This window comes from Serinus canaria, chromosome 5, assembly GCF_022539315.1.
Source record: "Serinus canaria isolate serCan28SL12 chromosome 5, serCan2020, whole genome shotgun sequence".
NCBI classification, from domain to species: Eukaryota; Metazoa; Chordata; class Aves; order Passeriformes; family Fringillidae; genus Serinus; species Serinus canaria.
In genome coordinates, this window is record NC_066319.1 from 42,264,690 (window position 1) to 42,277,632 (window position 12,943).

Here is a 12,943-nt window from a genome sequence, read left to right on the forward strand (position 1 = left end):
AGTCTAGCAGCTATTTTTTAACAGAAGTTGTATTTTCACCATTTTTACTATTTGTTCACTGTTTTTTACAAATGTTGACTTGAAAATTAGTTTAAAAGTAAACTGTACTGGCAGATGCAGCATACAATTTGGAGACTATTACTGTACATTCACCACAGCGTTTTCCTCTTTTTAAATATCTGCCCTTTTGGTTGCACATAGTCAGTGTGGAAACTGACTTTATTAAACACATTGCAAAGCCAGCTCCACTTACATGAAAAAAAATACTGCATTTGCCAAAGCAAACTGGGATTGAAGGCTTTTGAAACAAAAAAACTAAAGAAATATATAGGGAGTGTTACGTTCTTAAACTTTTCAGGAAAGATAGTGAGGAATATTTACCTCCTGATGATTACTAGGCAATTAGATTAAAAATGGCACAAGAACATATTTTACACTTTCATTTCAGGTAGGTGACAGGTGACAGGTGTGACTCTAGCAATTTGGCTGTATTATATGTCTCTCTAGATTATTGCATGAGGACTCTGGGTGGCTGTGATGTTAAAGACCACTTGCCTCCAAAACTGGTTCATCACCTTGAGTAGCATTTTCCCAATTTATGCTAATTCAAGCAAAGACGTCTACGCTCAAACACTACTCAGAGTGCTTGAAGTGTAGAAAATAAAGCTTTTTTTTTTTTTTTTTTGAGAGGCGGGAGAATGATTTAATGAATGAAATTAGAAAAATTAAAATATCCACAAAATTTTCATCCATAAAATTGAGTCTTAAAGATAATTCACATTTTTTTTAATGTGATGGTAGAAATCCAGGTATAAGAAATCCTACCACCATACAAAATAGAAAATGTTTATGGAAATACTGCAGCTTCAGATTCCTGTAAGGTGCAGAAATTATTGTCACTGATGGATTTAAATGACACTGAAGGGTACTCCAGTAAAGCATTAGCTACTGCTAGAATTGGTATTTTCTCAAAGACTGTTATTACTTTACTACTTTGCAACAGTGCTACTTCAATTATCCAGTCAACAAAGAAAAATTTAAATTTGGAAGTAGATTATGAAGGAATTCTTCTGCACGCAGAAGGGCCTTCTGCCAAGTAAAGGGGAATGACAGCCCCTTTACTCATTTTCCCTACCCTGCCAAAAGGGAATGCAGGATGCAGCAGGTCACCCACTAGAAACAAGGCGATGCCACCAGCATCAAAGCTTTTAAGCATTTAAATTATTTTAAATTGGCAAGAAATAGAAGTAGAGAAGCACCCAGAAGAGAAAAATTGGGCAGGAAGAGAGAAAATCCCATGGTGAAGAAAGGGAAAAGGGACCGTGCGGGTTAAAGAGCATTTCTTAGAGCACGGGCTGCTGAGAGGCTCAACAGCCACCTTGAAACTCTTCTGTAAAGCAGGAGATGGGCTGAAGCAGAGGGATTAAAGCTGTTCACTAAGGAATAACTGAAATGCAGAAAAAGTATAGCCCAGTCATCCATCCTTGTATTTTCTTCCCCCTTACTTCTTCCCTGGAGAAAGATATCAAGAGGCACATGAGCTGGGTTTCCAGGTCCAGCAGGAGAAGCCTCCTGGATCCTGGTCCCATGCCGTTTGACTTGAGAATGATCCAGGAATTATCAGGTTATTCTCAAATGCCTTTGCTCATTGAGGAGTCACTCTTCTCCCTGCCATCTGGTGAGGGATGGGTTGATTTCTACTGACCTGCTTTTCCTTTTATCCAGTAGACAAGGAGCTCTGGCAAAACCCTTCTCCTTTCACACCAGTTTGTTCCATTAGTTCAGGTTTAGGTTGTTCAGATGCGCGAGACAAACTGGTTTTGTTCTGTGGATGCAGCTGGACTGTCAATCTCAGCAGAGCACAGCTCACCCTTTTGCCCTAGCAGGCCCCCATCCTCTGGCAGACCTGGATCAGCTTGGCAGGAGGACAGGGCTAAAGCCCCAGTCACCACTTTTTAACATCTGAGTCTCTTGGCAACTGAATCACCCGATGAAAGTAGATCACACTCAAAACACCTTCTCTGCATTTCCCTAACTCCCCTGCCCTCTAATAGCCCCTCATTACTGACAGCATCACCCTTATGAGAACCCTCATGTTCATTGCCTCTGACTGCTCTCTTACTGAGATGCCATCTGTTGTTGATGCCTTTTCTACTGACCTCTCTTAGCTAAGCTGCCTTGACCTTTATGGGAGATCAGTTCATCTGATGCTGTCCATCGCTGGACACATACGTGACTAATCAGGAAATCAAGTGCTCTTCATGATGTTTGAACTGTGCTGTGACACACAGACTGGTTCCTGCAAGCCTGTGACACTGAACAGCCAAAGGAGCTGAAGCTGAGTCCTGTAATTTCAAACCAAGCAGAGATCAAAAGCATACCTGCAGAGTTTGATCACATTGTGGGGAAGCTCTCATTACACTTGTTGTATCTAAAGAATTTGCAGTGGCATTGATTTTAGCAGAGATGTATGGTCTTAGCAGTGCCCTGAGATCATGCCCACGTTGTTAATCCATTGTCACTATGTCTTCACTGCCTTTGCAGCCATGCTAAATCAAGGAAAACTGCTCATGTGTAATACAATCTGTATTTATATTAAGGCCAGATTTACCCTGAAAGCCTAAGGTCTACCATCAGCAAGGACAGATCTGTATGTGCAACAATAAGCACACAGCTCTGCTGAAACCTCTTCAGCTAAGCATGTTTTCAAATACAGCCTTTAAAGCAGTGCAGTTTGGTGGCTTTACCAAGAAAAGCATAATCTATTCCCTGAGACAAAGATGCAAGATGAAGACTGTGCAGCAGTCCAATTACAGCATTTGCTGAAGAGAAACACCAACACTCCAAGAAGGGGAACAATGCACATGCAACTGCGTCAATAGAGCGAAATGCCTTTGTGTCTCTTCGTCCTTGGAGACTAAAAACTCAAAAGATTTGCAGAGAATCCTGCAGGTCTCCCAGGATACACCATAGTTCACACTAATAATGTGTTGCTGGAGGCAACCAAGCCTGAACAAACAAATCAGTCTGGGGGAGGAGGAGTGGGGGGTTCATGAAAGCAAAGCCACCAGGAAAGCCCCCCCTTCTTTTATGTAAACTTTCCCACCCAGATCCTAATGCTGGCTGGCTGCTGCAGAGGAGGTGCAGTGAATTGCCCTGGGCCAGCCTCGTGTCCCACTCTGGAGCCAGCTGCCCGTGCTGGAGGCCGCACTGTGCAGCCCTGAGGCACGGGGAGTGATGAAGCTGGTGCTGTGGCTGGCGAGACAAATGCACTAACACCCTCCAGTTGTGTGCTCTGCCAGGAGCACCATGTGCCTCTCTGTAGGCTCTGTGCTGGCCTGTGCTCCCTTTCCTCCCCAGCCCCTCTGAAGACTCATGCCTACCACCAAGCATACAAGTGCATGTGTAGCAGAGGCAGCAGGTAGCAAGCACATATAGACTATCAGTTTGAATATACTGCAAGGGTACTTGCCTGTTGCACTGGCACAAAAGGAAATAAGATCCAGGGATGTACCAAGGAGATAATTCCTGAAGATGGGAAAACGAATATCTTGATATCAGGCTGTGGTGACACCTCAGTCTTGCACAGTTTTGATCACCACATACCCAAAAGATTAATTCAAACAGCAACGTGAGCTGAGAAAATCTTCTAGGATGAGGAGGAGAATGGAGAACCAGAATACTAAAGAGCTTGTCTCATTCAGTTTAGCAAATGAGCACAGAGAGAGAGATAATTACCTTGTATAAATATATTAAACTGCTTACACTGGAGAGGGCAAAAAGCTATTTGAAAGACAATATTGGCACAGGAACGCATAGATAGGAAACAGTAATGAATACATTTACATCAGGGTCCTGGGAAATAGATTCCATTCCTATGATCTTAAGTGAATCATGTTTAAAGCTGTCTGAAATATGAAAATACAGCAACTTCATTAAACTGTTGACTAAAGTCTCCACTTAAATGGAATAATTTCTACAAAGCCTGTAATGGGCTTGAGAATACAGAGCTACAGGACATATGTTGGCAGGATCTCTAATCTCCTTTGAGACCCAAAATTAAATGGCTAGATTTGGAGAGGAGCACACTGAGCTGAAGATGTTTGAAAATTCTGTTCAACTGCAACAAGAATATCTGGGACATCAGAATTTTGGAAACAGTTTTTAGAGCAAAACCCAGTTCTGGACTTCTTCACAAAAATAATTGAGCACTCTTAAAAGTTTTAAAAAACTGAGTCCTAAGTGATTAGTTCAAATCAGCACCCATGAAATATACTGCAGTACCACAAGAGTACTGAGAGGTAAATTGGACTGGCATCTATGTGACGAAACCTAGAATGACAATTCTTATTCTTGCTAACCGAGATCAAAGTGAAGAAATAGCATGAAGTCTCCTCTTCCTCTCATGTAATTCACACAGTCATAATGCAAATACCAGTTTATATAGGCAGAGGATTTTGGTCTCATCTGTCAAACATGAGGACAATTAAGACCAAATTGCTTCTAATAACAGATGAACATGGTTATTAAGATTCATGTCATATCTGTGCTCCAGTACTTTGTGGTTTGATCAAGGCTAGATGAGGTGAAAACCAGAGATATTGAAGTAAAGACATAAATCAGCAGTTTCCATAGAGTAGTGTCCTCCAACTCTGCTCATTTCTGTCTTGAAAGAACAGAAAATGTTACATTTTGTCCCTAACACTGGGGCTGAATAAAAGAAAAAGGGAAGCAGAAGTCCTGATAAAAATGGACATTTATCCCAAGTTTCTAAGTGGGCACAAGAAAATAAGTTGTGAATATAGAAGCTGAAGATTTTGCTTATTCTGTTCACTGTTCATGTTTTTAACAAATCTGCTTCCCATTTTATCCTACACTGTCCTTTGAGATGATTCAATAACTGATCCCCTAAAATGTTCATCATCACTTTTCCAATTCCTTCCAATTCCAATTCCTTTGATGCACAGTCTGCCTTACTTAGGTTTTGGATGATATCACAGCAAGAGACAAACAAGGAAATCCATGCATTTGGGTATTGTGAAATCTCATTCTTACTTGCTGTCTGCTGCTGCCAGCTTTTTCACTGGCTGTTTTACTCTGCCAGTTCCATTCAGCCCCTTCATAATCAGACAGGAAATTCCACACAGAACTGGAATCTCTAATCAGAGCACATGCAATGATTTACAACTCTTGTTAATTGGTACTACTGCTGAAGCCTTGCTTACTTTTCTGTCATGAGGAATCAAGGGTGGAAAATGCCACTTCTCAGGTGGGTGACTCCTCCCTGAGCTGAATCCTGCTGTGGTTCCAGACCTGCAGAACTGTGTTCCTTAGGGGGCAGCTAGTGCTGTAGGGAAGCAGCATGAAGCTGGACAGTGCTTCTCCAGAGCTACTCCATGGCTACAGTGCCATTCCTGCCTCCTGCCAGCAGCACAGCAGCCTGCTGCCAGGAACTGAATGCAAGGCGAGATGATGTCGCTGAAAACTGCCACTGATGTTTTTCACTTTGAAAGAGATTGGGGAAATATCTTGGTGTTCTTCTCTCCCAGCAGCTTTAAACTTGAAAACCACTTAGCATCCTGCAGAATTGGTCCAAATAAACCAAGCTGCTCCTCTGTGAACACAGCAATCACAGATAGCTGCTGCACTCAAGCATCCCATCTCCAATTAAGCTTTACACTGAAATGTCCTGTCCAGCTGCAAAATCTCCTGCTGAACTCCTCAGGCTTATCATATCAGCATGTGGCTTCTGCATTAGAGACCAACTGGGGCCAACATAAACACTGTGGCTGAGGAATCACAGCCTGACAAACAGAAATAAAGGGCTTCACACCACCTAGTCTGCCTCACTGAGACAAACTACAAAGCACCTACTCACATCTATTTTCTTGGGATATTGCCTATATGAAGGAAGATCAGAAGGTTGGTCCTGTGACTTACCCAGGACTTCTCTCTGCTGTCTTTTCAGCTGATCTATGTAAAAACATTGGTGAATAGGTGTGAAAAGAGTGAACTACATCAAGAATACCATATAGGTTCAGCATTTAGTTCTTCTATGAAGAAGATAACTCTGCTACAAATCCACAGTTACTGCATCTTCCACTTCTGAATAGTCATGAGAAGAAAATCCAGCACCTGAACTAGGAGATGCTCATTTAGCTGTTTGCAGCACAGGGCCAATGACATGCACAAGATCAGAACTGATTCTATGCTAGCAAGCAGACAAGAAACCACTCAATTAAACAACAAAGTTATTATATATATATATATATATATATATATATATATATACACACACACCCACACCCACACACATGAAGTTGTAAAGTTTTTAACTGCAACATTTCCAAGCAATAATGAAAATTAGACTCAGTGAAATGCTGTCACTTTCTCCTCTCACGCTTTGCCTCCTCCTTGTCTTAGACTTGGTTTTCTTATAATGTGGAGGAGCAGGGAAGGCCTAATTAATTCACAGGGGTAAGCACCATAAGACTCAGCCTAGTAAGCATTAGTAGGAGCACTTCTGAGCTTTCTTCTAACTTCTTTCTTACTATAAGAGCAATGTTAAATTTTGTTTCTCCTACACCCTGATATTTCTCATTGTTCCTGAAGAAAAAGCAAGAATCTGATAGTCCAACAGCAGCATCAACCACTCTTCTTTGTGAGGCAAGGTAACAGAGAAGATAAATAATCAGTGTTATTTTCTGGGGTGTAGGGGAGGCAAATATTGGACCTTTTGAAGTTAGCAGACTTCATTTAGGCCCAAAAGAGCTGATAGAGCTGAGCTCAGTGACATCTCAGCTCGCTTTAAATGTTATCACTAGGACAGTCCTTTTTAAAAATGAAGTTTTGAAGGGATGGAAATGACTGATCAGAGACTAACTTTGCTGTGAAAGATATTATGCAAATATTTGCTCAGGATATGGTAGTAATATAGAATGGCTTGGGTTGGAAGCAATCCTAAAAATTATCTTGTTTCAACTACCCTGCCATAAGCAGGGACACCTTCCATTAGACCAGTTTGCTCCAAGCCCCATCCAGCCTGGCACCAAACACTTCCAAGGATGGGGCATCCACAACTTCTCTGGGCAATCTCTTCCAGTGCCTCACCACCCTCACAGTGAAGAATTTCTTCCATATTGCCAGCTCATGGTGAGCTTTCCATCCATCAACAGCCTCACACCTTTTTCCTCAGGGCTGTTCTCAGTGCATTCCCTGCACAGCCTGCAGCTGTGCTGTGTATTTCACACTGAAGGCTTTGGTGCAGAAATGACCAGGAGGCCAAACATGCAGGAGGCCAGACTGGACAATAATAATGACAACACAGTCCTCCTTTCTGGCCTTAAAGCCTATGAATGAGATGGCTGCACACCAAGATTATTTTGTAATTCTCTCTACTGAATAGGTAGAAATAAACATTTGTTTATTGTTGTACCTGTTCTTTCCTCATTCTAATACTTCCCCCTTCTTCCTGGCAGATTTTCTGAGCCTTTCTTCCTGCCACAAGGTGGGACCGAGACAGTGACTCTGGTCCACTACTTTTACCTGCAGTTTTTATCAAAGAGCAAGATTTTCAGTCTATTTGGCAAAAGCTATTTCTGCTTCTAGGTCCTGTTTGCACAACCAAGCTGCAGGCTTCCCCACTGCAACACAGGGATGAGGATTGAACTCCAGTGCAGAGGTCACTGGGATACTGCAGCCAGGAAGCCTTGAAGATGAGCTAATTTCTAGTACACAGGTCTGTCTCAGGATCACAACACTTCTACTGCTAAGAATTATCTAGACCTAGCTTCTCAGATCTGTACCACTAATTCATTACTCTCCAAGAAGCTAAAAATGCATAAGAAAAATCTGGGATGACAACTAGGATATAAAACTCCTGAACTGCCAGTTGGCATTTACACGAAAAATAAAGAACCCTCCTCTGGTGATGAATCTAGCCCTTACAGTTTGGAGTTGTTTAGAAGTATATTTTAGGTGCTGTTTGTTCATGGTATTCTGGAGTCCCCTCCTCCTTGAAGCAAGAGTTGGATGTTCCTCTCTGCAGCCTCTCCAGCTGGCTTTGGCAGGCTCTCATGTACATGTTTTTCATGTGTCTGGACTGGGACACAGCACAAGCTGGTTACACAGCACAACTGAAATGCAGTTCTGGATGGAAGGTGGTAATCACCAGCATGTACTGTTCTCCCTCTTGCCATGGTAATTAACATGGAATAATTTCAGAGCTTGTACCCTGTTCATGGCATTCAGTGCAACCACATTGCACAGCTATATAATCTGTTCAAAGCTGCTTGTTTGAAACTCACAGAACACCATTCTTGCAGTCATCATATCAGGATTCAGTATCTAGCTGGCTACAGTTACAGAAGACATGTAACAGAAACACTGCAAAAAAGCATTAGGGAAAGGTTTGAAAAGTTATTACTTGCCCTCTATTACCTTCAAGAGATAGCTGGAGCTGAGCTTGTCAGAATTGCCATTTCCAAGTTTTGGAAGAGAAGCACCAGAACTTCATTAAATGATGTTGAAAATAACAACATTCTCAGAATTAATTCCTTGTGCTATTTATGAACTGTCTGGATTTTGGGAAGTTAGGGGTCACACATGCAACCTTCTATCTCCAAACATGCAGATGTTCTCAGAAAATAAAAACACAGCAATCTCCTCAGTATCCTAGTAGTCCCAGAGATACAAGAAAGTGCCAAAGAGAACAACTGGTCTGCAAATTGAACCGTTAACATCAAACATGGCATAGCTGCAGCTTTGCTAAGATACAAATCAAAACAGAAACAACACAACTACCAACAATGCACCTAAAATTGCTACAAAGAATCTTATGCCTACACACAGACATACACACACAGAGAGCTTTATATGTGATACAGAGAGATTCTATATGTTCTTTGAAGTTTATAATACATAGTTTATGAGCTATGTAAATATATATAATATCTTCTTTATTATATACATACCATATATAGCTATTTATATTTTGTTTACAATATAATTTTAATTTATATAGATAAAATTATTTTAAAGAAGAATGGTGAAATGAAGAAATCTACATCAACCTGTGAGGTATTTGGGCACAACCTCAGAACAGATCCATAACCTCAGTTACAAGAAGGCCTGTCCCTTGCTCCTCTGTCTCGCACATATTTGGCCTTTTTTGAAAGCTGAGACAGGCATCTGCTACAGAAAGAACAAATACTTGTATTGTATCAGGAACAGAGATGTCCTGTGTTACTTATCTTGCAGAGCACAGCACAAAGGCCAAAAGTTCCTACTTCTTTTCATGCTCATTGATCCAGGCTGGGCGATGTGGTGAGGCATGGTAAGAACTCTGAGGCAAAGGCATTTCACCAGCACCAAACACAGCTTCACACACACTGTGAAACCCCAGCTGTTGCAAAGTTCTTGCTGTTATAACCACATAAACATGCCCCTGGTAAATGGACAGTCTGCTGTCACCTGACCCACATTTCTTGGCTAGCAGCTGCAGGCTGAAGAGTCCCTTGTGCTGACAAAGATGAGGATAATATAAAAGGCTTCTTGGTGGCAGAATTCAAACAAGCATAGGCAATGAAGTCCAGCATCTTTTAGCTACACTTTGATAGAAAAGCAAACCTTTCTTAGCTCTGCTCATGCAACATTTACCTTCACCACTGTGAGCATGGCTGCCTTTACAGGACATCAGTCTGCTTATCCCAACTCCATCAGTCGGGAGGTTTTCTGAAGTTTTAGCAAGGGTAAACTTTCAGGTTGCATCATTCAGGTCTTTCTCATCTTCCTCCTTCAGATATCTTCCTAGGCCATATCTTGCATAAACATGTGCATTATATAAGCTCAAGCTCCTAAATTTTACACTCAAATTTTGTATCAGTTGTGAGAAAGTTAATTGCCAGCCAATTCTACCTGCTTAAAGCCTACCAGCCCTGGACACCAGGATGCACGTTTTTATGGCTGGGACTTATCTCTGTGTATGCCTGCAGTCAGACCTACCTCAGGCTTTCATCTGCCCCCACACAAAACCCTGTGCCCTGAGTTATCACAGGCAGCTGGTGTTTAAGCATTTTGCATGCAGGATAAATTCAAGACAAGTGGTGAAATTATGGAATAGAGTATCCTTTTATCCTGCTCAGGCCATAAAAATTCACCATGGCTAAAATAGTTATTTTACTTAGCATCTGACCACAGAGTAGAATTTTTCATGCTTTTCTCATCACTAGGTTTTTCTCACTTGAAATAGTATTAAACCCAGACTGTTTCAGAGACCTGATTCCTTACCATCACTAAGTAGATCAAATATTGATTTATTATTTTCATAGGGCTTTTAGAAGTGAAATGAGTCTGATTTTTTTCCCTTCAGCAAGCTTGACCTTGGAGTCAACATTCTGGTTAGCAGTCAAGATGACTTCATCATCACACAGAGCATGAGGATTCCTTTGCCTTCATGGCAAAATACATGCCCTTTCATTGTCTTGATGGAGCCTTCAACCTTTACTACAGACTGAGGCAGCCAATCCTTTGAGGGGAGAAATGCAAATCAAATGCTTGAATCAAGTCAGGTTTAAAGAACTGAATTTCTGGAGAGGGGCAGAGAGGATAGAGAAAAGAAAATGATCATACATATTTTGTCCACTTATGTACTGTCATGATGGGATGACAGTGGGCTGAACAACAGAAGAGCAACCAGAACTGTACAGCAATTCCATGGCCACCAGGTCCTCAGCTTCCCCACTTCCACAAACATTCCTGATGCCAGCAGCCACCTCAGGGAATGGACTGTGAGGCATTCCAGAAACAGGACAAACAAATGCACTTTGTTCATGCTGCTCTTTTGCAAACTCTACACCTGGTGACACAAAGACTCAGGGTATTTCACACTTCAAGTTCCAGTATCACTATGGTACTGGAAGTGTAAGTGTATCTTATGTTTATGATTAGTGTATCTTATGTTTTAACTAACAGCACAGCTTTGCTTGTATTACCTCCTTTTTTACTTGTAAAATATTTAGGTGACTGGAGTGAGTTTTTGTACCCGTCTTGCTAATAAATATGTCAGTTTGTGACTGACTGAGATAAGAAAGTTGCACACAAAGCTTTTACTGAAGTATCAGCTTCACTTTGGGCCATGTATAGGATATAATCCCATGTGTATGACAGGCATATAAAGCAGCCCTTTTGTCTTTGACTTGCCTATATAATGTGAAGTTATATATGGACTGGGCATCCCTCATTCCCTTCGCTCAGATGGAGACAGCCCCAATGACAGCACCCCATAAGAAATCAACAAAACAGCAATATCCAGCACATACTCCAACTTGCCTAGTCTACCTTTCTACCAAAAGGTGGTTTCCAAACTCAGAGGTACAGGCAAGCAGAGTATTCCAAAATAAAAGAGGTCAGACAGATTTGTGTTAACTTCATTATTTGAAAAAAGAAACAGCTCTGCTTATCCAAAGTAACTACTACTTCTCCACAAATCCTTTGCCTAAAGTGCTGAGCCAGCATCTACCATGCTGCTGTTTATAAATCTGCCCAGAAGTCTAACCCAGCTTCACTGAACCACCAAATAATACTCTTTGCAGGTGATGTATGCATATGTTTCTTATGGAAGGGACATATGACCTCAGCATAGCTTGGGAAGCCCATTCTCATAAAACAGATCTTATTTCCCACATATTTTTACATTCACCACTTCAGAGAAAACACATTAAATATCTCCCAGGTCTGAGCTATCACAACACCTGGGAATCAATTTTCATCACCAAACAGCATAGCTACTGACCCTGTTCAGCTTGGCTTGAACAACTTTCAACATAGTGCAGGTGCTTCCTCCTGGAGCTGTGTATTTTTTTCTGTGTCCTGACATGTCAGTTTTTTTATGCACTGTGAAAGCTTTGTCATTCAGCAGTTCCCACTCTCCATGACATGACTGGCACTACTCTGCTCTTTTTCTCCTGCTTCAGATCAGCCAGAGTACAGCTGAGGAGCAAAGAGCTACAATGCCACGTAGCACATTTTTCCACAATCAGGATTGTGTCTGAATAGAACCCTACAAGGTCAGATATAAGATCCTTAAATGGTTAAAATCTGCTCCTGAACCATGTTATGTCATGTCTTACACTCTCTCTGCACTTATTGTTCAGTAACAGTGCAAAGCACTATGCAAAGAATGCCTCCAGCAAACTGGATCTGTGTCTTGGCACTCACTGGAACAGAGAGGAGCAAGCAGAACTGGGCCTGCCTCAGCTGAATACACTGCTGAGAAAATTTCTGCATGGAAATTCAGGAAGGCATCCAGCCTCTCCCACAACATACTAGTTCCTAGATCAGCTTAAGCTGATGTGGCATGTCAAAAGCAGAAATGCTCCAAGTCTATCAACAGGTATATAGCTGCATTTGGCTCTAACTTCAGAAGCCTGCACATGTCAGTGCTGTGTAAAGTCCAAGTGTGATTTTTTTGGAATTAGAGTAGAACAAAATGTTAGTCTGCCTAATCCTTGAGTTTGTTCTGCTTTGGATCCATTCCCTGTGGCTCAATTCTGAACAGTGAGTTTGAGTAGCATCAAAAAGACTGCGATGGAAGCTTGAAGGCTTCCCTCTTACCAGCTGAATCTGCTGCAGATGTTCTACCACTGGTCAAGTCCTCAGTATTCAGTGACTGCAGATCTGCATAGGAGGGAGCAACGCTTGGGCTGCTGGTGTCCTCTGAGTTGGTTGTCCAGCTGCTCTCTGAGGCACGGGCTTGCCTCTCAGAAGAGTTGGAAGAGGGGGAAGTCCAGCTGGGCGCTTTTGAAGCAGACACTGGATGCACAAAACAGGTACTGGTTAGAGGCATGCAGGGCCTGAAGATCACAACTACTCCAAAGACATGCTAGATCACTGTATTGGGGCTCTGTAAATACAAATTCCAACATCTACAGCAACACAGTTATTT

At 41.8% G+C, this 12,943-nt stretch overlaps 1 protein-coding gene across 3 annotated transcripts in view; it reads right to left on the reverse strand.

The window, feature by feature from the left end:
* The window catches only part of STON2 (stonin 2), a 70,865-nt gene that overhangs the window by 36,124 nt on the left and 21,798 nt on the right, over window positions 1-12,943 (reverse strand). For all 3 annotated transcript variants that reach the window (XM_030239989.2, XM_050975210.1, XM_030239992.2), the window contains one exon: window positions 12,613-12,810. In XM_030239989.2, the coding sequence (XP_030095849.2) occupies window positions 12,613-12,810 (198 nt within the window). The remainder of the gene's footprint in view (window positions 1-12,612; window positions 12,811-12,943) is intronic.